This window comes from Stenella coeruleoalba (assembly GCF_951394435.1).
Source record: "Stenella coeruleoalba genome assembly, chromosome: 12".
NCBI lineage: Eukaryota > Metazoa > Chordata > Mammalia > Artiodactyla > Delphinidae > Stenella > Stenella coeruleoalba.
This window is the reverse complement of record NC_137158.1, coordinates 10,416,839-10,443,342: the sequence shown is the minus strand read 5'-3', so window position 1 is coordinate 10,443,342 and position 26,504 is coordinate 10,416,839. Positions and strand designations below refer to the sequence as shown.

The window sequence follows — 26,504 nt, the reverse complement described above, 5'->3', positions numbered from 1 at the left end:
ATATATTTTAGTACACAATTACACTTCCCTCGCTTTCTGAACAGTTTTTGACAGCTTTCTTAGAACTAATTTCATCATCACCCATCAAAATATAACATTTTTGCTTAAAGATTTACAAAAAGTACATTCTAAAATCTAAATATGTACTTTTAAACTATATGTGTTTCTTCTTTCCATGTATTATTAAATTGTAAAGATATTATTGACGTTTTAAGTACTCTAATTTGTCTTTATAAGACACATTTCTCTATTATTAATAGAAGTGACACTCAACAAAACTCACCCCTAAAATATTCAGACTCTAGTATTTCATTAATAAAAATCATTTTCCTTGATTACTTTCCTAATAGGTGATTAAAGATATTGGTTGCCAGGTGGCATAGCTACAAAATGATAAATGCATGGTATTTGCTTATGGAATTGATGCAAAAGCATTTTGGTTCTAGTGCTCGATACAACTGTAGAGGAATGAATTTACTATTGTCATTAATTTAAATCCAGGATATAGACGTTTCTGTCAACTGAAATGGCAAGTTCATAAATATCCAAGTCCAATGAAGTGTTATAATTTGAGCATTATTTTTTCGTGAAAACATGAAAAACAGACTTTTATCCTATTCCTTGTGAAAAAGCAGGTTAATTACACTTCATAAGTAAGCAGACAGCTTTCATTGCACAAATAAAGGTCAGCTAAGGACACATGAGCTTTCTGTAAAGAGAACTACCTCTGCCTCAACCCAGGTCATTATGGTAAGAGTATGTTAACAATGCATAAACATGCATCCCTATGAGTTAAATTCTTGTACCTTGTGATAGCTAATGTCAAAGCACAGTGGATTCCAATAAGACCAATCGGAGGCAACGAACAAAAATACCTTCTAAATAATACAGATGCATGGTTGAGTCTGCATGGGTATATTAAAACTGTCAGGAGAGAACCATAGCTAATTTCCCACATTAAATACCTATTTCACAGTTTACATAGCAGCTACCGTTGACCAAGCGGAATGCCCATCTAATGCGCGAGTAGTCAAGGAAAGGTTATCGACACCAAAGCCTTGAAGCATTAGAAAATCTGCACTTTTCCATCACCAGAAAACATACATAATGTATTTTTAACGTCATTATAATGATGATAAAAGATGGGACTCAAAGCAATTCCAAGGTCAATTCACAGTAACTGAACAATTTATAATACAGATCCGTAATTTTGCTACTTCTCATCTCAAAAAATCAGTTGTTCTTCCTACATAGAACAGATTGTCACCATTCAAAACAACTGTAAAAATCATGGACCAAAAATCAGAAGAACCGTCCTTCCCAGAGTTTTCATACACCTCTTTAAATTTTTACTCTTTTATTTTTGTTTATAATCTACAGCAGGATATATGTTGAGACTCAATAAGATTAGATGAATCCTAGGGTACTCTATTACAGCACAACACTAGACAAATTAAAATACTGGGCAAAAACACGTTTATTGTATGTCTATACACAGTGCATATGCAAAAGCCAACTCAGTTCTAAGAACGAGGTTTTAATTTGAGACAAAGTTGGGTATTTTTAACACTGTGTCCCATGATTAGCACACAGGTTAACAAATATTGCTTTGGTTATAATATGATAAAAATATGCACTTTAATCCATTTTAATACTGTACAAGGACATTTTCATAAACAGGAAATAAAATGTGAACTCTAAGAACTGAGATAAAATCTTAACTTCTGATTCATATCACGAAAATGCCATTTTGAATAGTTTCCTCATATTTTAGAAGTTCATTTTAGAGAGTTCTATGCCTGCAAAGGGCAAGTATATTCACTCCTACCCTGAAATTATATACAATAATGGAGCTAACTGTGAAATCAGTCAGCAATAATTTTCTATACAGCAGAGCCCCAGAAAGCCTGAATTTGCCACGTTTTATTTAACAGGCAGGGATAAGAAACAACTATTATTTAATAGGACTTAGTATCCAGGCACTAAAATAAAATGGGAACATGTATGTGTTAAATTTAATCATTAACCACACAATCTGTGAAGTAATAAATACTATGGGTACGGATGCAAAATCAGTAACTTGTCCTTCACAATCGAATTCCTGTCAGTCTAAGTTCCTAGTATAGAAAAGCTTTGGTCCTCAAATATTTTTTGGTGATTTCATTCAGAATCCAAGGTCCACCCCACAATTTGATGGCAAACGCTGTGTAATTAAGTCACAGATTTGTGTCCCCTGAACGCAAGGCCTGAGGCAGGGCTGGTGGCATCTCCAAACTAGTGGTCTTCAAGCAAAAACCTTTTCAATAATTCTAAGGAACTGAAATAATTCTAAGGAACACCAGTTTCTGGTGCTGGCCCAGGTCACACACACACCAACTGTCATTTCTTGGAAGAATTACATTGTCTCCAGCTTTTAGGGATTAGTTAAAAGTAGCTGTTCTCCAAATGCACCTTACAAGTTTCACTTTCAAAATCCTCATTTGTTCACAATGTGCTCTGTTTCTATCATAGAACCAATAATACCACCGTCTCTCTCTCTTTGGTTTATTAATTTGACAGTTCAAGTAAATGCATCAACTCTTAGTTATTAAGTTAATGAGGTGTCAAAGATGTTTGCATTCAGAAATTATTTATATTGAATAGAACCTCCAGAGTTGAATTATCTCTAGAGAAAGATTAAATATTTGCTTGAGGACCTGTGATGCTGTCTCTGTGATTTATAATCTTAGGGCACGGGCAAGAAGGCTGGTAGATGATCTGGGAAAGGAGAATTTTGTAAGCATATTTGGTAGAGGTGGTTATATGTATTGTTTGGCGAATTTGAGAGCTAATTTTGGGAATGTCAACCCGACCACCACACAATTCTACAAAGCAGTTTTGTGCAACTCAGAATCAACACTTCTGGCTGAATTCTGAGCTCCATTGTATCAATTAATCCCTCAACTTTGGAGATAATAACTTCTATAGCATCCCAGTGTTCTTTCAAGGGTAGGATGAGATAATGCACATGAAGTGCTATATAAACTGTAAAGCACCCCAGGAATGCCAGCGGCCATTGGAGTGTAAAAATATACACTGAAAAGTATTTCCAATGATAACACTGATACGTGTTTCTGTCGATTCTAACATCATGTAATAATATTTTTTCTGCCCCACAGTTTACTTTTTTGAAACCTTGACTAGTCAGAGAACCTCCCTATAGTTTAATTTCTCTGAACAGTATCATCTAACCTAATATTTAAAATTATGTTGTTTCTATAAAACATATAAAACCCAGCTGTGGTGTAAAAAGAGCACTGCACTGGAAGCTAGAGACTGTGAGTCTCACCCTAACCCTGCCATATCAGGGGCTTTATCGTGACACCATCTCTTCATTTGTATAATCCTCGTCCTCTCCTATGAAACAGGGATGATGCCACTTCCGCACAAAAGTTCCATGAGGCTTAAATGAGATATGCCAGTTCTGTAAACTGTAAAGGACTTCAGAATAGATTGCATTGTCTAGTTACATAATCGAGATTAGGGATAAGAAATCACACTGTTAGAGATCAGACTGATAGATAGCCATCATAGCTAAAATACAAGTGGTATCAGTAATCTTTCCACTGGATGACTCGAAATGGGCTTAGAAGAATGTTAAAGTCACTCTGTTTATAAAAATTAATAATTAGCCTGGTATACAACAGAGGCTCAAGGGCTCAGAAGAAAGGAGTATTTCTTTAACCCTGATTGTTACCGGGTGAGAAAAGGAACCATCACACACAGAAACAGTGGCGGGAATCTTCCTGTTAATTTCCACAAAGCCAGTGGGAACCCGGGGGATTGAGCAAATGGTTAACTTTTTAGTGAGGCTGTCTATACACTGAGATGTATACAGATTACCCTAACCCCAAATATCTAAAGTAATTAATCTGACCAGGTTGCGCAATGTACCCTTCATCTGAAAATAAGCATTTTGTCATTTCTTCTTTATATGATCATATTTTCATGTGAGAAAATAAAACGTTTTTGGTGTATAAGCAACATATTTGTGACTGAAATCTTCCATATCACGAAACAAGTAGGCTATTTTATCTCTTCATAGTTTTTCTCTGATGACTCAAAGATATCCCTGAAAATGTTTTTTTGAAACCAGCCTGTATTATCTTAAAATTATTTTGTACAGACGTTAGTTATGGAATATATTTTAATATTTATATTAAAATAGGTTTAATGTAGGTTAAACTTATAGGTTATAAGATTCCTAACCTTCTAATATTCCCTTTTTTAAGCTTATATTCCTAACAAAATAATCTACATCATAACAAGATTGACGGTTTTAAGAAAAAAACCTGTCAATTTAAATCTGTAACAGGGTGACTCTGGATGCTGGGGCTTTGGGAAAGCACAGAAAATTTTCTGGATTTACTTTAAATGGCCTAAAAGACATGGAGAAATAAAAAGCTATTTCAGAGCGTAAACAGTTTGATTTTCCTAGTTTTAAAGGTCACATAAATTTATATTTTTGAGACTATGTGAAGTTTCAGGGTTCAGAAATACTCCCACATTGGGCTTCCCTGGTGGCGCAGTGGTTGAGAGTCCACCTGCCGATGCAGGGGACACGGGTTCGTGCCCCGGTCTGGGAGGATCCCACGTGCCGCGGAGCGGCTGGGCCCATGAGCCATGGCCGCTGAGCCTGCGCGTCCGGAGCCTGTGCTCCGCGATGGGAGAGGCCACAACAGTGAGAGGCCCGTGTACCGCAAAAAAAAAAAAAAAAAAAATACTCCCACAGCAGTGATGTCTGTGTCCTTTACCTCCACATAGACCTGATGCCACAGGCTTCCAAAGAAGTCAGTAAATTCAAATTTCTGAAAGTTCTGAGCAACAACAACGGAAAACACATACACACACATACACACACACACACACACACACGCACGCACACACCCCTTTGTGCCCTAGAATAATAAAATAAGGATGCTTATGGCCCTCAGGAAATCTACAGCAGACTGTATTTATTATCCATATTACATAACAATACAAATATACCTAAAGAAAGGTCTGAGGTCACTGACGACAGTGCAAAAGGATGTGCATGGAGAATAGTTTAGAGAAAAATAAATTTCATGCGTAAACATGGTTTGAGGCCCCACGACTGAGCCATTTCTTCCCCAGAATCTACACATAGAAAGCGTAGCGAAGCACCCTTGGGAGCAGATCCCCAAATTCACAATCTTAGGGATGCTGCTTCCCTTCTCCCAAGGCGGGGGGGAGGTTGCTGCCTATAGGAGGGAGGTGCCCCTGCCACCTTCCAACTGACCAGGCTTCCTCTGTGACACTGAGCAATCCATTCACGGGCAGACCAGCTGTCACGTGCAAAGTCTTGGAACAACCAGCCAAGAAACCCTGTGGAAAAAACCGGGGTTTATTTGTTTTCATTGTCTGGGGACTGGGTGTTACCCGAAGGTTTCAGAAGCTGTAGCGCTGGGTGAGGTCACAGCATAGACGTTACAAGAAAGAACTCTGGATGCAAATATCTCTGATCAAGGAAAATGCGAGTCTTTATCCAGACCTCATGCCCAGGCAACCCTAGCCAAACAGTATCCACTGCAATAATCCTGACGGTCCAATCAACTTCCGCCTGCCTTTACATCCCAGAGATAGAAAATTAGGGAGATCAATGGAGATCAATACACTATCCTGGTTTTAATGATATAAATAACAAGAATAGTACTCAAATGATGACACAGATGAATTTTGAGGGTATACAGAACAAAACGGAAGTTCTTCTGATACTGGTTACCATTTAAAAATATATTGCGAAGCTATATGCAAAGCAGAAATAGAGACACAGATGTAGAGAACAAACTTATGGATACCAAGGCGGGAAGGAGGGGTGGGATGAACTAGCAGATTGGGACATACACACTACTATGTATAAAATAGATAACTAATGAGAACCTACTGTATAGCACAGGGAACTAACTCTACTCAATGATCTGTGGTGACTTAAATGGGAAGGAAATCTAAAAAAGAGGGGATATATATGTGTACGTATAACTGATTCACTTTGCTGTACAGCAGAAACTAACACAACACTGTAAAGCAACTATACTCCAATAAAAATTTTAAAAAATAATAAAAGTAAAAAATATATTGTGAAGCTATAAAATAGTAGAAAATAAATTCACCCTAGCAAACATTTTGGTAACAGAAAGAAATGTTTTGAAACCAGAGCTTCCTCCCGCCAAGTAAGTTACCATAAATATTGGGTTTTTTTTCTCCTTTCTTGTTTTCTTTTCTTTTGTTGTTTGTTTGTCTTTGTTTTGGCTATGCAAGCAAATAATTTATAGATCTACTACAGGACGTTTTTTTAAGTTGGAAGTTCCTTGACTGGTGGTGGGAAATCACTCGGCATAGCAATTAGGAGAACATTTTATGCCTCCATGTTACTCTAGAGAAAACTGGTAAGTACACCTTCAAAATTATAGCCACGGGAAAACAGGAAGCAAAACACTGCAAGGTCACTGGGCTAGATCTCTGGCGCAGCACCAAAGCGGTCAAGCTGTCCAATGTCACCACCTTTCAGCTGGGCCCCCACTCCAGGTGACGGGAGCAAGCGATGCAGGTAACAAAGCACAAAGCACACGGAGGGAAGAGGCATCCTCGCAAACACGTGAGCACAGGATACGCACAGCTCATTAGCGAGACATCGCACTTCAGAGGAGCTGAAACCACTGACACGGGAAAGGGATTCTCACCCAGAGGCCCCGAATATTTAAGGTTGGGATGGATGAGTCCAGAATTACATTTCCAATATAGTAATTTCAAAATGTATTCCTCTTAGATTAAACCTTCATACCAAAGCCTGTTCCTTTGAAACATCAGGATGCCTCACCGGCCTTCAAAGTACTCAAGGTGGTTTCTTGACTGCTCACAGGTCAGGTGCCGTCTTGAGAAGGACCGGCTTCCACCCAGGATGCCCAGGACGCTGGCTGTTTAAACAAAGAACTCCACAGTCACCCAGCTGCACTGACGTACCCAAGCCCAGATCAGGGAGGACATATTCTGGAACACCCTGTCCCTGGATATTTCTGAAATGTTTAGCTCAACACAATGTGCACAGAGGTCTTGGTGAGGGAGATGCAGTGAATCCATTGAGCTGTTCTAAAATCTAGCTGTGCATTAACCCGGACCACCAGCCACGTGCCCGGGCTGCGCTGTATCCCAGCCCCACCCCACTGTTCTTTTACCATGTTGTCCTTCAACATGTTATGTATTATACAGATCATCACGCAGACAACGCTGCTACTACAGAGCGTCTTCTCCATGAAACCACACGCGAGCAGCGTCTTTCTGGTGTCCGTGTCAGGACGAATCAGTGAGCACGCCTACAACTGGTTAACTTGCGTGTTATGGATGCTATACATTTTTAACTAATGACATTGTTCTCAAAGCACATGTATTAGGATGTTCATGGTTAAACCTACAGCTGAAATGTCTATCTTCATTCTCTGTCACGGATCTTTTCTACACGTTTTTTCACTGATTCCATATGGCTGTAATTTTTACATTTGGTAGAAACGTTAAGTCACTTTTGGGACAAAGGTAGACTTTAAAGTGGGAATTAAAATAAAACTGAATGAATAGGCACAAAACATTATTTAATAGATTTATTGTAAACCCTGCTTTCATTGAAGTATAGATTTTTCCATCCATCAATCTCAAAATCTCTTTCCTGCCATGAGAAATAACTAAAATGCTAAAATAAATATAAAATAAAAAAATATAAAAAAATAAATATATAAAAAATAAAATAAAAAAATATAAAATAAAAAAATAAAAAAAATAAATAAAAAACTAAAATAACTAAAATGTACAGACGTTAGCTTGTCTTGAGCTTAAACCACAGCATTCAGTAAATAGCAAATCGTTGTACCTTACTTGGGAATCTTGCCAAAGAATGGAAAGCAAGTGAAAAAGGCTTCGCTTCTGGCAAAAACCAGTATCACAAATCTGAGCTCCCAGACTTAATTCATTCAAAAACCCAGTAGGCCTTCACTCATAATTTTAGTCACAATCATAAGACAGTGTCTCTGGCATTCGATCCCACAGGACCACCGAAGATGCACATTGTAAAAGAGCAAGTAAGGGTTGCTACAGACAAGCATATTGGCATCAATAAGAACTCACAGGGAAAGGGACAGAGAAATTTAAAAGTACAAAAACAAACTAAACAAACTGGTTAAGGCTCTACATGCCCTCGACATTTTGATACTGTGAGTAGCTCTGAGAACACAACGGTCTTACCAGGCAACATAATAAACTGATGTTAAAACAATATCCAAAACTGGACAGCTACATGTAAAAGAATGAAATTAGAACACTCCCTAACACTACACACAAAAATAAACTCAAAATGGATTAAAGACCTAAATGTAAGGCCAGGAACTATAAAACTCTTAGAGAGGAAAACATAGGCAGAACACTCTATGACATATATCACAGCAAGATCCTTTTTGACCCACCTCCTAGAGAAATGGAAATAAAAACAAAAATAAACAAATGGGACCTAATGAAACTTAAAAGCATTTGCACAGCAAAGGAAACCATAAACAAGACCAAAAGACAACCTTCCGAATGGGAGAAAATATTTGCAAATGAAGCAACTGACAAAGGATTAATCTCCAAAATTTACAAGCAGCTCATGCAGCTCAATATCAAAAGAAACAAACAACCCAATCCAAAAATGGGCAGAACACCTAAATAGACATTTCTCCAAAGAAGATATACAGATTGCCAACAAACACATGAAAGAATGCTCAACATCACTAATCATTAGAGAAATGCAAATCAAAACTACAATGAGATATCATCTCACACCGGTCAGAATGGCCATCATCAAAAAATCTACAAACAATAAATGCTGGAGAGGGTGTGGAGAAAAGGGAACCCTCTTGCACTGCTGGTGGGAATGTGAATTGGTACAACCACTATGGAGAACAGTATGGAGGTTCCTTAAAAAACTAAAAATAGAACTACCATACGATCCAGCAATCCCACTACTGGGCATATACCCTGAGAAAACCATAATTCAAAAAGAGTCATGTACCACAATGTTCATTGCAGCTCTATGTACAATAGCCAGGTCATGGAAGCAACCTAAGTGTCCATCAACAGATGAATGGATAAAAAAGATGTGGCACATATATACAATGGAATATTACTCAGCCATAAAAAGAAACGAAATTGAATTATTTGTAGTGAGGCAGATGGACCTAGAGTCTGTAATACTGAGTGAAGTAAGTCAGAAAGAGAAAAACAAATACCATATGCTAACACATATATATGGAATCTTAAAAACAACAAAAAAAGGGGTCATGAAGAATCTAGGGGCAAGATGGGAATTAAGACACAGACCTACTAGAGAATGGACTTGAGGATACGGGGAGGGGTAAGCTGGGACGAAGTGAGAGAGTGGTACGGACATATATACACTACCACATGTAAAATAGATAGCTAGTGGGAAGCAGCCGCATAGCACAGGGAGATCAGCTCAGTGCTTTGTGACCACCTAGAGGGGTGGGATAGGGAGGGTGGCAGGAAGGGAGACGCAAGAGGGAAGAGATATGGGGACATATGTATATGTATAACTGATTCACTTTGTTAAAGCAGAAACTAACACGCCATTGTAAAGCAATTATACTCCAATAAAGATGTTAAAAACAAAAAACAAAAAAACAATATCCATTAGGCAACAACTAAACAAATGACTTTATGGCATATAAACTTTTATAAAAACAAGATGAAACACTTTTCTGCCTTCCTGCTTTAAAACAACAACAGAAAAGACAGTAAGCTGCAATTCTGATGAGAAATATTTTAATTAAGAAAATATAAACGCATAGCATCAATAACAAGGTGGCTGGCAAATATGCAGCATATTTGAAAACGCAGCCGTCCAGGGATTTGAGGTTGAGTTCCCAGAGTTCCAGAATTAAGTCATTACTCATCAATACTAGGAAAAACAGAAACATGTAGTAACTGTTTATCAAAAACTGTTTTAGACTTATTGGGTATTAAAGTAAGGATTCATGCCCTTTAAATATTATTTATTTTCTCTCTTTGAATGTTATATTTTGACATTTTGTGAATGCAGTACAAAAAAAGGAAAATATAGGGTTAATTGCTCTTTGTAAAATGTCCTATATACAGAGTGGCTAAATTGTCTTCCAAAGATTCTTACCAAAATAGATGTCTCTCAAGTAAGAACAAAGCAAAGCCAACAAAGCTATCTTTTCTAGGGGATTGAGTATGTAACAGAATTAAATTATGAATTAACAGATATTTGGTGAAAACATTGAAACTGAGTACTGTTAGCACTGATATGTAAGATTTTCAGTGACATTGAATCTGAAAATTGAAATTACCTTTATCTCTTTCATGAAATGGTTAAATTGAATGTTATTTCAATAATGCTAAAAGCAATAATTTTTCACATGTGTTTTCTAATGCAAATTTTATAAATCCACAAAAAAATCTTTAATTTCTCCCAATAAATATCAGCACATTCAAGATTGATCAAATAACTTCAATGATCTGAAGAGCATAAGGTCATGATACTGCACCTATTTCCATATAAAGAAACCTATATTGTAGCTAAAATGCCTTCCTGATCACAGCAAGAAGGGGCTGGAGAAATGAATAGAATCTACCCGAAATACCAAGATACTAGAGTGAGTATAATCGTTCCAATGTTAAGAAAAAAATCAGAGTTTACCTTAAACTTTCCCCAAATACACAGAGGCTTATTTAATACATACTTTAAATCAAATTAAAGGTTCATCTCCATTTTAAAATGAGTCAATTAGTAGCATCTCCCAAACTCAACCTCTTTTTCTTTCTACCTGGCAAGAGGGTAAGTAGCATTTAGTTTTAGGTAAAAATGGCTTATTATTCATATTTGAAATGTAGTTTTAGAGAACTTGGATTAAAGTAATTGTTGCAACTGTATTTTAATGGCTAAATACTTATTTTTCCAAGGAGAAACTCTCTATTACTCTTGCTTGGCTAGTTTGTATTTTCTACTGTGGGAAGGGGCCGAAACATTGAAAGACAACATCTTGCTAGCCTTTACAATTTTACTTTTTACTAAGAATTTCGACAGTTCTGTTTTTGTTTTCCAAAGTGATGTACAAACAGTTTTAATGACAAAAAATTACACACACACACACACACACACACACACACACATCTTTGGGCCTGCTACCGTCTCTGTTCAGTGTAATTATCATTGCATCACATTTGAGATCAAACAGCTAGAGGTGCTTTTAAGTCACAGACACGAACAACGTACCACTGCCATCGACCTTTGTAAAAGCAGCCAGGGCTGGTGGAGACTAAACACAGTGTGTTCAGAGATTCTGTACAGCAAACTCAATAGGCACGACTTCAGGCAAAAACTCCAAAGAGGGATTCTTCTCCTCAGGACAAAACCTGGGTTTCTCACCAGTCCTCTAAGGGCCTTCAGATTAAACCCATATTTTGGAGACTTTTAATTTGTGCTCAATTGTTGTATTACTTTCATGCCTTCACTGAATAGCCGATTACAGTAAAATCTCATAGACTGAAGCAAACCTTACACAGAGATTTCTATAACTATGCGTCTGAGCTAGAATAAGACTAGGCTCTGAAATCAGAGCATCACAGTATATTGGTCAAAGAGATTTAACTTGTCAGGAAAAAACTAGTCTCTGTCAAGCCGTCTGGAACAGAAACAAGCCCTGGCCGGCCCTCCAGGTGCAGTGAAATAATGCTGGCATGCTTTGTTATATTTGAATTTTCAGTCATTCCTAATCCATTTACCTATATCAATATATCTAATCATTTATTTATCTCATAGAGAGTTAAGCTTGGAAAGGATTTTCTTTTTCTACTATGACCTGCAATAACAGAGCTCACGAAAATATCAAATGGTAATTAAGTTTTTTTAAGCAACAGCAGTCTGAAGCAGGTCTTCCCAGGCCTGGGCCCTGGGGCCTACCTCCAGCGGGCCAGGGTCTTTGCTCACCCCAGCTAGCACCCACTGGCAGGGGCCCTGCCCCTCTCCCCCATTCCCGCACAGTGGCTGGAGGACCTCGGGTTTATCCACAAACTGTGGAACAGAAATGGGTTACCTTCAGGTAGGCAGGACTTTTTCTGCCACCGAAGGTCAAGTACTTTGCTTTTGTGATCTTTAAGGAAAGCTTTATAATCTGGGTTATGTGAGCCCTTGTACACGGTCTCTGATTAGACCCAGGAGATCAATACGATTCTTAAGATTGTGTGTAAAGTTTTGTGTGCCTAAGTGTTTTTCTGGGGAGAGCACGTTGCATCCTCTACTTCTCTTAAGGGTCCATGATCCGTACCCCAATTAAGAGCAAAGGATTCACAAGTCTGGATGAAGGAGTGACTCAGCCTGGGTCCTGCTATACTGCCCAGGTGCCTTCTCTCTAGCTCCCGGAATGATCCCCTCCTGCAGGGCCCCAGCCTCAGCGGGAGGCTTGAATTAAGACCCCTATTTAAGCTAGACACTCAGGAAAACCAGAAACCGTACTCAGGGAAAATGAACTTGGTGGTTACATACAGAGGGCAAAGGAATTCATAACAGAAAGCAATTTCGTGAGCTACCAAGACTCTAATGAAGCATATTTTTAAAAGCCTTGAATATCACTAGGCAAGAGAAATACTATATACCGATGTGCTACTCTTCACTGACAAGTGCCTTGACTTCAAAGACATTTGCTAAAAGGGAAAGTACAGAAGAAGCAATAAACTTTATATAATCGAAATAAGTTATGAGAAAACATACTCTTTAAATAAAAGTAAAGCTTCAAAGTGGATAAAAAATTGTTCCAATTTGGACCTGCTTAGAAGTTAAGAGTAAGCTTCAAGGGCTAAGCATTCTCTAGAGAAAAAAAAAAAAGAGAGAGAAAGAAAAAACATTGCAAGGCTAACAGCTTCTTGTTACGAAAAAAAAACCCTCCAAAAGCTATCAGTAAGTCTAAAATCTATAACAGATCTTATCCTATTGAGAACATGTTTGCTAGAATCCACCATCTGTTACTATCAATATGCCCCCTTTCTCTGAAGTCAGCTTTAAAATGTGTTCAATGTTTAGGGTTTGTCAGAATTTATCTTCCAGGTCTTTAAAACATATACAACTCATATAAAACCTCCTCTGAAACAACTCATTTAAATTACCTAGGCATTCAAAGTTCTTGGTTGCATTTCTGCAACAAATCGACCAACTCATTACATGATTACGACCATCCCCTTCTTAATGACTAAAGATGGCCTACTTGAAGCAGGCTGTCTAAAAACTAAACCCATTTCATTAGCCTGCAATTTACAGGCAAGATTATTAAGTCTCCTAATTATTGATATTATTACAAGATAACTGCTAGTTCTTTCATTGATTCCTCTATGTTGTAATTTGACGTGCTTCTTCCCAATCTCCCTGGCCTTAGAAAATGGAGAAGAACAGAAAGTATTTCTTTTATTTATTAACAGTGTCTGTGTATTATCTGGAGAAGTATAGGGAAGAATATATGCTTGCTGTTCACTGAGATTTTCGTCTTTGTTTCCCAAATCCTTCCTTCACTCCTCTGACAGAGCTCTCCTCAGGAACATTCCCAGACAGCACTTGAAAATGAGAATATTTCCTTTTCCTGAAGAGCTCTGCAACCACGCACAATGGCTAACTGCACCATGTAAAGTCAGAAAGTTGGGAGAGACCTGAGCGGACCATCTTCTGCCTGACGGAGAATCACTTTACTCATAAAGTCACTGCCCTCCTGTGTGCATGTGTAGAGACTGTAAGTCACAAAGACAGGCTCCTCAGAGCTGGACACAGAAGTCCACCACGCTGTTCACCCTTCGTCGCTCACACACAGTGTGGGAGTGGAACCATCCGGGCCTCAGGCTTCCCCTAAGGGTGGCTGTCCGTCACCCAGACCCACTCATGATGACCACGAACACAGGATTCACCACCTTCATCAGCGAGGGACGATCGGCCACCCTGCAAGCACGCAGCTCAATTTGCAATCGAATCCTTCTGTTCTCCCCAAAGCAACATTTACTGTGTCTAGACTCACGGACGGGACCTAGCCCTGGACAGGCAGAAACAACTGCTTCACACTTTCTCGAGGGGGAGGTGGCTGGAAGCTGCTCTTCCAGTTGCCTCTGGGCTACAGATCCTAAGCTTGCCCTCCACAGAAGGGGACCTCTTGAAAGTCCTCTGCTGGGAAGAGCAGGCGGAAGCTGCCCTAAGAGCACACACTCTGCCTGGGAGGGAGGACGACCCGCATCCCTGGCAGGCGTCCAGAACCTGCACCTCTGCATCAGCACCGCATTGCTGCCGCGGGAACGCGGCGCCTCCCACCCCTCCCCTCCCTGGGCGGCAGTCTGCCAGCAGGTGCCCTCAGGACACTGCAAACTCCTCAACGCCTACTTGGCAAAAGATTTTCAACGGAGCCCAGAGATTTACCATTTAATTCAAAAAGACCATAAGCTCCCTTTCAGAAAAGCCTCAGCTGCTAAAACGCTGTGAAGGGAAGGAAAGGCCAAAAGAGCTCTATGGTCCCCCTTTATTAAGAAGACTGCACCCCTTTAAAACCTTAACAGTAGGCTCTCTTTCTGCACAGACATCACCATCAGACGATCTTGAGCACCTCAAAAATGTGATTCCATCCCTACTGAGAAGACCAGCAGAGTCTTTATCAAACTGGCAGATGGAAACAGAGACCAGGAGGGCTTGCTCTGTCGTCCAAGGCCACACACCCGAACCTGCCACACCCAAAGCACTGCTTTGCCCTTTCCTTCTTTCTGTCTAGGCTCTCTGGTCCCCTTATTCGAGCAGGTTTTCCTTTAGTCCACAGCTTAACGTCACGTAAAAACATAGTTATTTCCACGATGTGCTCTAAAATCAGGGCTGCTGGTCACGGGAAACCTGGCCTTAGCAACCTTTGTCTAAACACTTCGAAATAACAATCTACAGACAAACTTACAACTTTCTGTTTTTAAGAAGATTAAACTATGAAGCTTTCTGATTTCAGTAAAATTCGGTAAACAGGGAAAACAACTGCCTTGGGTCAATCAGAAAGGAAAATACATACTTTCTAAATTAATTGTCTATTGTACAGATATCAAGTCGAGAATTAAATACTAAATTGTAGACAACGAAATGTACACTTCAGATATTCATTTAAAACATGAAAATAACTTCATACAATGCAAGTAGAGGATTACCACTGCATTTCAAAATGATAATATATCTGTGTAATTTCCATGTTCAAAGCAAAACATTCCTTATTCTCTACTGATAGAATCTAAATGAAGCATTTTAATATCTTACTCTTTTGGATAATTAAACAAATATTCTGTTAATTTTACATTTATGCATAAGATTAATATTAGAGCTTAGTTTACCTGTTCTTGAGTGCAGTGTATGAAGGAGTAGAAGCTGTAGAAACCCAGCAAACATAACAGCAGCATCAGAGGAGTTAAACAGAGGCTGCTGGCATCAGATCACTAAATTCTAGCTAGCAACGCAGCAAATTCACAACGTAATAAGTAATCCACGGAAGTGCAAAAGAAATGTTAAATAACAGCCCCTGCGGTCCTTGCATTCTAAAAAAAAAAAAAAGCCTGTGGTGTCCAACATTATACAACGGTGACACTAATCAAGGCCATAAGTGCTGCTGTCATCAAAACAGATCTCTGCAGTGTGCAGATTCTCAATGATTACCGCATTACTGATCTATAGTGCTCTGTGCTATGCTAAAGAGGTCCCCACTCTAGCAAACACCAAAACTCCAGTAGGTCCGCGATTAACCGTTTCCTGAAACAATGCACAGACGATGCTACCTTCCTGCAGGCAGAGACTTGAAACGCAGTGGTCCCTTAAAGCCAGCACTGGAGAGAAAACTCAGGCGGAGGCTTGAAGAGGCCCTCCTCTTATCCCCCCAGTGACATTTCATGGAGGCACCCGGGGGCTAAGATGACAAAGGCCAGCAGCCCCCTGCTGGCTGGTGGACCCCAGAGCACTCACCTAAGATGATTTGGTGCCAATCTCAATCCCTGGCCGTGGTCCTGCCAAGCCCGGTGAAACCCATCGTTCCCTCTTCAGTCTCCTTACCTGAGACCTTACTCAGCCCAAAGACAACTGACCGCAGGAAGCTTAAGCCAGGAGTGTGTGAGCACCTGCCGGAAGTAGGACACAGCGCTTTGTCTAGCTGTGCCAGCCGGCCAGCCAGGCACTCACGGGGGATCGTCTCCAGGGGGCAAAAGGACAACCCAAACTGGTGTAGCCGGGAGTCGAGGGGAATGGGGTGGGCTCACAGCTCCAGTATTTTTAAAGATGCATGTCTCTGATGACTGTGCAATCACAACTCACGGTCCACTAGACTTTTCTCGCTGAGACGGGATCACCATCTTCTCACCAGTTCCCCAACATTTCTTGATCTCCCTGGACCACGTACCACAGAACAGCTGCTTTGAAATGATGTCACTGCTCCAATGTCATGTTTATTGTGGTATATCATTCAGTTTCCAGAAACAACGAACTTCTCTAGTCTAATCCACTAGGGAATATCATTGAAAAGTCGGGGCAGACTGCTTCTGGCTTGTTTTAGAAGATGAAATGATCAAATGAAAATAGAGAATTAAGACCCAGGTTTTGTTTATTTAAACTAAATGCACTGTGTTTACTTAAATTATAGATACTGGTCAAAAATAATTACCAGATAAGGAAAACATTAATACTGAACTATGGCTCACTCATGGTCACCAAAGCAAGTGCAAGATATCAGCCTGAAACACATGGACTAATGCGAACGTTGTTTTCTCCTCTTAAAAAATACAGCTTTGGGACCTCTACTTAGAATCTTTGTTTTTTTTTTTCTTGACCCCAAACTTCCAAGTATGCTTTCATAAACTTGCTTGAATAAAAAAATTGGCCACATGGTTGCTGGTTGGAAAGAAAAAGGGAAATAAACATCAGGTGAATGAACCTCTGTCAAATCTTGTGATAAATAGGCATGTTAATTGTGTTCATTTATTTTTCACAGGCATATGGCAAAGTCAATATTATTTACTCCATATTACAGATGAGGCTCAGAGAAGCCAGTTCACTTGCCCAAGGTCACGTGGTTTACCACTCGCAGAGCCGGGATTTGAACTTGGCTTCGTGTGACTGGGAGGCCCAGCTTTCCATGACACCTGGCAGGTGGGAGCTGCTGTGATTATATCCGTAGGTCACCTCAAAGTGGTACCACCTTTCGTGAAAGTGCCAGTGATTTGCTGTGGAAACTGGTGAGGCTGGGGGGCCCACATTCATCCACCTCCACGTGCCACGTGTGGGGCCGGTGACGATTCTCCACACAGGTTTACGGGGCGAAACTTACGGGGCTTCGATTGGTGTCTTCCACTGTGCCTCTGTCATAAAGACGCACAAACAGCAGGGTCTAGAGACGGACGGATACCAAGGAGAACCAGTGGAAGGAGAATCAAAACCTTCAACAGCCAATGTACCCAAGTCCACCTGCTGAGCCTGTCACTGCAGAGCTTGGTTCAAGAGTCTGTGGATCTTACACGCTTATATAGGCAACGGAATAAGGCAACACTTATATAGGCAACGGAATAAGGCAACACTTATATAGGCAACGGAATTAAAGCACTTACTTACACCACATGAGGCTATCGTCGTGCCTGACTTTTGAGATATTTCTTTTTTGTATTTCTCTTCTCCTATTTCTTTTTTTCCTCATTTAGCACCTGGAATGGGCTTGTTTCAAATGATAAAATCATTTGAATGCTAGTCATCTAATATCTATACATGTGTATATATATATATATATATTATGTATATATATATATACATGTATATCTATTATACATTTATGTTAATTTGCTGTAACTATCTTGAGTCCCCTACATGGTAACTAATTTTATTTCTAACCAAAGATGTTTGATAAACCAAGTAAGGTCTCTGAAATGGTACACACAGCTTTCCTAATTACAGATTCAAAACAGGACCTCAAAATTAGGAGGGGCTAAGGTTGACCTTGTTTTAAAGGACCTTTCACTCATATCTGGTTACCACATACTCCAAGAATGAGTAATGAGTGCCCTTCACGGAGGCCACTGTCCACGCGTAAGTAGGAAGAATAATCCCATCTTCACCCGTCAATTCAGAGATTTATGTTAACAATATTTACTCATAGAAAACATTTCTACCACTCTGTCCCTTCTGCACCACCCGTATCCCTCTCTGGGGCTGCATGTTTCCTGGCCTGCCACTCAGCCGTGACACCACTGCCACTCCAAAGACCAGCAGACCAATTTCTCTTAGGAGAGAACGTACGAGACCTAACATCGACCGCAATGGTAAGCTTCCTTCACATATACCATCGACCTACGGCACTGTGGTCAGCATCAAGGCCTATGCTCGTGGAAAGCCTTCAGCTCTTTCACAAGCACTCAGGATCCCTCGCTTGGAAAAAGTGACACAAACTTCCTATTTGGGGACTGATTTCCTGCTAATAATGACTCCAACTTATGTCTTTCTCATTCTTTGTTTGAACAGGCGATCGCAAAGCACAGAAAACATTGACTACAAACAAAAGTCATGCACACAATTAAGCAACTAGTTATTGTTTTCCCTTATTTTCAGAGAACAGTGACATTTAATATTTACATGTTTCTGGACTTAGCTATTACGCAAGAAAACAAATCACAAATTTGATTAGTCATCTTAAAATATTTAGGGCTATCTTGTAAATCTCATCATGGCTTTTCAGAGAGAAAGACTGACGATCAAGTTGGTAGCTGGAAACTTGGCTCTGTTGAGAAAATGGAACAAAATCACATCCTACCTGACACACACTGGGAATATTTACTCAGGAAAGACAGAGAGAAAGGGAGCGTTAAACACAGACTTGCGTCCAACCAGAAGAAACAATGACGTGGGATTCCCACGCCCCAGACTCTGGTTCAGCTTACCGGCACCTGCTCTGGGGGCCTCCATGGTCCCCTCTTCGGGGTCTGCAGCCTTCACGTCTTCCCACCCTTCTGAAGACACGGGTATGCCGGGGGCACACATGACAGCAACTCGCAGAGAAATCCAGCCTGGGGACTGTCAGCCTGGCTTTGAAACAAGTTCAGGATCAACCAGGAAGCGCACACGGTGGCTCCTCCTGCCTTCGGCTTAGGCCGTTGAACTGCCCGGAGGTCAGCAGCAAAAGATGGAAACGAAGGGATGCTGGTGGAGCAGGAGAAAGTCACTCTGCATGACCGGCTCAGGTCATCGCGGGCACAGAGCAGCTACGCAGGCACCGCCTGGATAGGACACCGCGCGCAAGCCTCCAGGCCTAGTGGCCTGGAGCCTGGTAGCACTTACTGAGCAGAAGCATATTGGCATCTCTGTTGGCTTTTAACCAGATCCACGGGATTCAGGAAATAAGCTCTCTGCCAGATGACACTGCTCCCAGCCATTCCTTCTGTTTACTTATCCCCCAGTCACTCTAACTAGTGTCCTTTCTCCTGCTGTGCGCTTATTTGTGGAGAGGGCTAAATAAAGGACTTTTATGACAACCAAATGGCCATTAGCCCATAGGATGACTTCTTAAAGCACAACTCTTCTGCTTTTGTGCAGTACTGTTAAAATCAATTAAGTAAGAGCATTCCTTATTATTACAGCTCTGATTTGTGAAGAAAAAAATGTTTTGCTTCTTCCTGAAGAAATATTTGAGGTTAGGCTATTTTTGTGCATATTATATATTCTTTATATAATATTTTCCTCCTATTACATAAACTTTTTTTTAACATCTTTATTGGGGTATAATTGCTTTACAATGGTGTGTTAGTTTCTGCTTTATAACAAAGTGAATCAGTTATACATATACATATGTTCCCATATGTCTTTCCTCTTGCGTCTCCCTCCCTCCCTACATAAACTTTTAAAGGTAGATTCCCTCTTCCTATTGCTGTATTTTCCTAGCAGAGGCAAATACATATATATATATATTTGTATACATATATATACACACACACACACACACACACACACATATATATATGGCTCTGGGATTTTTTTCCTACTATATGTGACAGGGTACAACATTTCCAGACTATGAAGAGCTATACTTTCTTTTAGATAAGATGCAAACTCCTACTTTATGGGAAAAAAAGGAATTAAGGGATTACATTTTCCTCTACCATAACGAAAACAAGAGGTACACATAACTTTAATTTAAGCATACGAATGTGCAGGTAATCATTACTTTTTGGATTTTAATAGAGATAATGCTGTAAATTGTAAAAGTAATGTATATGCAGGTATTTCATATTTCCTAAAGCATGTTCATGGGTTGTAAAACAAATCTGAGAGGTGACCAGGATGGAGAGCATTACAAGAGAATCAACCATTTATGGAAACAGATATGAAGTAAATACCAAGACTGGTCTGTCCTGGAAACTAAACTCCCACATCATCAACCCAGTACTTCCACTTCACCAAGCTTTCATATTCAAATTAAACTTCACTACTAATACAACAGGTAGAAAATAGAGGTAAAAATTATTACAATCAAATGCCAATATTGTTAACGTTGAAATATTAATCCCATATAGTACTCCGGAAATCAGGTGTTTTTTTTCCTCCAAAGTCCTAGTATTAATTCAAAAAAAAAAATCTGATTTAAAATCCAAATCTCTTACTAGCACACTCTGAAGTAATAATCGATATGTATTGAATTTCTAAGTTCTATATAATACTAGCGTATTAAGGAAAGTAGCACTGAAATACTGCGCAGTAAATGTATATCTTATTTCCCAACAGACTTGTCTATGTAATGTCCTCGACTGCTCACAATTATATCTTATAGAAAAAGCGAGGTCTGCTTCCATGTAGACCAATATACTGAGTAATTTTAAACAATGAAGTTATAAACTACATTGCAAACTCCTGATGGGATGTAAGTAAAGCATCTATTTCTCTATGGGGCTACAGATGGAAGACCGTCCCGGTGGAAATAACACCTTGCCACTCTCTCTACTGCTTTTACCTGTTTTGTGAGCCACACTGTATTGTTTTAATGCATCGGCACTTAAGAATCAACAGCAGGACAAACTTTGGGCAGAAGAGGATAAATATATTGTCTGCCAGTCTGTACATGTGTAAACCCCATATCCTCTTAGTAAAATCAAGGTTCTTAATCTTTACCAGTAGCAGAGTACATTCTCCATGAAAGTTTATGCCATAAACACAAGTTCACGCTCTGAGATATTTCCATTGACTAAACCCAATCCACACGGACCTCTTCATTGTTTTTCATTTCCCTGTAGGTCTTAAAAGGAGAGTCTATGCTGGACTTTATCTTGTTATTCTTTGCAAGGTGCATTGATCCTTGCATGCATGCATTCATAATTTCTTTCATCCAGCAAAAATTCTGAACATTGAGTATACTAAGCACTAAAGTAAAGAGAAGAAAGCTAAGCCACGTCTCGCCTTAAAGGTTGAATGCTATTATTCTTCCCATATTACAAAGGAGGAAACTGAGGCTTCCATATAAGTGACACATCTCATCAGTGGCAGAGGAAGAATCTGAATAACAATAATAATTGAAGCTAATCTTGCTTTAGCTCACACATCTTTAAATTTGGAAACTAACGTTCCCCTAGTATTAGTATAAGACTGTGCTCTTGGTGGTTTGTGATTGAGATCAATGAAGCTACACCAGTTAAAAGGCACAGGATGCTACAGGCTGAGGTCCTTCATGAGGCTCTGGCATTGCTCCATGCCTTGACCTCAGAACAACAGTTTATGGAAATGTTAACAGATGGTGCACGATGAAAGTGACCCTGATTAAATGTATTCAGGACGCACTGCGTCCATGAAAGGCGGTGAGAAGTCCTACGTGAAGGAAATTTGTAGCCTAAGTTAGCACTGGCCAAACGTACTGATATTTGAGCACAAACACTTATTTTGGGCATCACGCTTACTAAACCTCTCACTGCTTTGCAGAAACACTAGTTGGAGAAATGCTATATTATTAATACTGTTTATTTTGATTTGTTAAGACACCCTAAGCAAAAAGCAAGGGAGGTAAGTATTGGATTCCATTTTGTAGATTCAGAGTTGACGTTCAGGACCACGTAGACCTTTCGGGCAGTTTCTGTAGTGACAGGCACTGTCCCATGTCCTGCTCTGTCACTGGGATGACTGTGACTCTGCTGTCATGAAGCCCCAGCTCAGACACCCTCCCTTCCTGACCCACATGGGTATACTACCGTATCAAGGTCTCCCATTTACTGAGATCTACATACCACACTGAAAAAAATCTTCTGGGGGATTCTAAGTTACAATAAAACAAACGAAACAAAACACAAAGTTCAAATGACATCTTCTGGGAAATCCTAATTTATATATAATAAATCAATAAAGCAACATTCAAAATGCAACTAGGGGTCTTTGTGGGGATAACAGTAGCATTACGGCAGGCAAGGTTAGTTCTAAAGACATGAGAATGAATAAAATGTTAGGATTTGGGGAAATAATATATCTAACTCATTTTTTTCCAGCATTGAGAGCTTCTTTCACACTCGCCACTTCCTGAGTCATAAGGTTGCAACCTATCAGGATTTATAGTTTTCCCACAAGGATATGTTGGATTCGAGAAGCAACTCTGTCTATAAACTGTCCAGCCTGAGAAAGTTTAAAAGGTAGAAAAACACTCAAAGAATGTGATGCTATCAAGTATCTTCTGGACTTCAAATCACCCTGAAATTCTGAAATACAGACATGAGAATCATTGTTTTCAAGTTGTTCTAATGAAACCATTTGCTGTATAAATGAATACAGGTCCCCTAGGAAAGTTGCTGTTCTGTCTCACAGTGTGTGTGTGTGAAAGGGATCTCCCGGGGAGAACTGGTCACACAGCTTTCCTTGATCTATGTCGTCTTCTAAGCTGGTGGTCCTAGACCTCCCAGACCATGAACCGTACCTTTATCCGGGCATAGAATAAAGGGGATCGGAATAGCAAATATGCCAAAATGTCAGCTAGTGGCAGGACATGGGCCAGGGTGTGGTGGGAACATTTCAGGGAGGATCTCTTTAGGGAGATGAGGGGAAAAGATGACTGGGTTATGAAAGGGAGAGTCAAGAGAGAACGAAAAGGTAAATCACTGTTAGGGGCGGTGATTACTTTGTAAGCCCAACTCACCCACCACAGAATGTTTCCTCAATTCATACCCTCTGACTGATGCTACATATTTCCTAGAGGAGACCTAGCAAAGTAGGACAAGTGGAAACTGAGTGCTAATGCCGTTTGCTGCAACATGGATGGCCCTAGAGATGATCATACTACGTGCAGTAAGTCGGACAAAGACAAAGACCATATGATATTGCTTATATGTGGAATCGAAAATATGACATAAATGAACTTACCTACGAAACAGAAACAGACTCACAGACATGTGGTTGCCGAGGGGGGGGGGGGGAGGGGGATGGAGTGGGAGTCTGGGGTTAGCAGATGCAAAGTATCATACGTAGGATGGATCAACAACAAGGTCCTGCTGTAGAGCACAGGGAACTCTATTCAATACCCTGTGATAAACCATAAGGGAAAAGCACGTGAAAAAGAATGTACATGTGTGTATAACTGAATCACTTTGCTGTACAGCAAGAATTAACACAACATTGTAAATCAACTATACTCCAATAACATACATTAATCAAATAAAATGAAGTGAAATTGAGTGCTTTTCTTGGTGCTGAGATATTTTAAAGGATAATCAGAAGTTGACCATTTCAGCCTAAAGCCTGGCATAAATGCTTCAGCCATTACTGCCCTGCTCTGTAAAACACAGAAAACACGGCAAAAGAAAAAGAAATCCGATTGATAAAGCCCAAACATTGGTTCTCTGGGTGCCATTTCTTTTTTTTTTTTTTTGCGGTACGCGGGCCTCTCACTGTTGTGGCCTCTCCCGTTGCAGAGCACAGGCTCCGGAAGCACAGGCTCAGCGGCCATGGTTCACGGGCCCAGCCACTCCGTGGCACGTGGGATCTTCCCGGACCGGGGCACGAACCGGCGTCCCCTGCATCGGCAGGCGGACTCTCAACCACTGCGCCACCAGGGAAGCCCTGAGGGCCATTTCTTAGCACCTGTCTATTCTTTGGAACTTAAGCCATCGATTATAAAGGAATGGAAGTCTTTTGAGCTTGAAGATATCACTGACCAAGGACCAAATGTAATGTTAATTTCTTGCCTTGAGATTAAATCACAATGTAGGCAATATCAATTCAGTCTACAAAATCTACCTTAGGAACAGAAAAATGTGATTTCAATTTCTTACAAGAGATTTACTCTTTTTTTTCACCCAGGGTTCAGACAAAAACAAGGTTCCTCATTTACCCGAGGTGTGTGAGGTTTCATATTATTTTTGTTTGCATTGTGGGGGAAGCTCTCGGAAGGTCATGGCCTCGTGCAGAGATGCCAGTTCCAATTACCTGCCTCCTGCAGGGCAGCACTGCCCCTCACAGCCTCAGGCTGCGCAAGGCCCCAGGCACCATGAGGTTTCACTCAACCAGAGGCCTTGCTGAAGCATCGCCCCATGTTCTGACGTATATGGTTTTCTAGTTTCATTTCTGGCATTTGGATGTTTCTCTTTTATGCAAATTCAGTGATGCCTTGTTAAATAAATGTTATCTAGATCCACCATTTATAGGTTTTTGGCAGTGGAAATTGGCTCTATTTGTTTTTAATTTCCTTTAGCTTAGGCAACCTTGTAACTATAAACTGGAAATAGTTTCAAATGGTGTGCTACTTGGCGTTTTCACTTTGATATGATGGCCGTTTAAAATCTGATTGGTAAGTTCAAAATCCATTAAGGGGATATACTTATTTGTCTTTATAGAGCTACAATTCAAGCAATGCTATCTGGTGAATAATGATAGTTTTTTCTATTAATCTATGGCCCAAATACATAGATTCCTGCAGTCATGGACATGAGTTATTTCTCCATTAAGAAAACAACTAATTCGAGATAGTCTCATCCACCAGAGGGCAGACAGCAGAAGCAAGAAGAACTACAACCCTGCAGCTTGGGGAACAAAAACCACATTCATAGAAAGACAGACAAGATGAAAAGGCAGAGGGCTATGTACCAGATGAAGGAACAAGATAAAACCCCAGAAAAACAACTAAAGGAAGTGGAGATACGCAACCTTCCAGAAAAAGAATTCAGAATAATGATAGTGAAGATGATCCAGGAGTCGGAAAAAGAATGGAGGCAAAGATCAAGAAGATGCAAGAAATGTTTAACAAAGACCTAGAAGAATTAAAGAACAAACAGAGATGAACAATACAATAACTGAAATGAAAAATACACTGGAAGGAATCAATAGCAGAATAACTGAGGGAGAAGAACGGATAAGTGACCTGGAAGACAGAATGGTGGAATTCACTGCTGCGGAACAGAATAAAGAAAAAAGAATGAAAAGAAAGGAAGACAGCTTAAGAGACCACTGGGACAACATTTAACACAACAACATCACATTATAGGGGGTCCCAGAAGGAGAAGAGAGAGAGAAAGGACCCGAGAAAATATTTGAAGAGATTATAGTTGAAAACTTCCCTAACGTGGGAAAGGAAATAGCCACCCAAGTCCAAGAAGCACAGAGAGTCCCATACAGGATAAACCCAAGGAGAAACATGCCGAGACACATAGTAATCAAATTGGCAAAAATTAAAGACAAAGAAAAATTATTGAAAGCAGCAAGGGAAAAACAACAAATAACATACAAGGGAATTCCCATAAGGTTAACAGCTGATTTCTCAGCAGAAACTCTACAAGCCAGAAGGGAGTGGCATGATATATTTAAAGTGATGAAAGGGAAAAACCTACAACCAAGATTACTCTACCTGGCAAGGATCTCATTCAGATTCGATGGAGAAATCAAAAGCTTTACAGACAAGCAAAAGCTAAGAGAATTCAACACCACCAAACCAGCTCTACAACAAATGCTAAAGGAACTTCTCTAAGTGGGAAACACAAGAGAAGAAAAGGACCTACAAAAACAAACCAAAAACAATTAAGAAAATGGTAATAGGAGCATACATATCAATAATTACCTTAAACGTGAATGGATTAAATGCTCCAACCAAAAGACACAGGCTCACTGAATGGATACAAAAACAAGACCAATATATATGCTGTCTATAAGAAACCCACTTGAGACCTAGGGACACATACAGACTGAAAGTGAGGGGATAGAAAAAGATATTCCATGCAAATGGAAATCAAAAGAAAGCTGGAGTAGTGATACTCATATCAGATAAAATAGATTTTAAAATAAAGAATGTTACAAGAGACAAGGAAGGACACTGCATAATGATCAAGGGATCAATCCAAGAAGAAGATATAACAATTATAAATATATATGCATCCAACATAAGAGCACCTCAATACATAAGGCAACTGCTGAC

General features: G+C 39.9%; 1 protein-coding gene across 45 annotated transcripts in view; it reads right to left on the bottom strand.

Annotated features, from left to right (window-relative positions):
• Positions 1-26,504, bottom strand: part of LOC307195140 (regulating synaptic membrane exocytosis protein 1) — a gene marked incomplete at both ends in the record, with an annotated part of 217,032 nt that overhangs the window by 167,709 nt on the left and 22,819 nt on the right. For 39 of the 45 annotated variants that reach the window (XM_079939000.1, XM_079938998.1, XM_079938967.1 and 36 more), the window contains one exon: positions 19,021-19,120. The exons of 1 other annotated variant lie outside the window; for it this stretch is intronic. In XM_079939000.1, the coding sequence (XP_079795126.1) occupies positions 19,021-19,120 (100 nt within the window). Of the gene's footprint in view, positions 1-15,447; positions 15,503-19,020; positions 19,121-26,504 lie in introns of those variants that run through there. 5 more of the 45 variants (XM_079938983.1, XM_079938984.1, XM_079938988.1 and 2 more) reach the window with 1 other exon arrangement.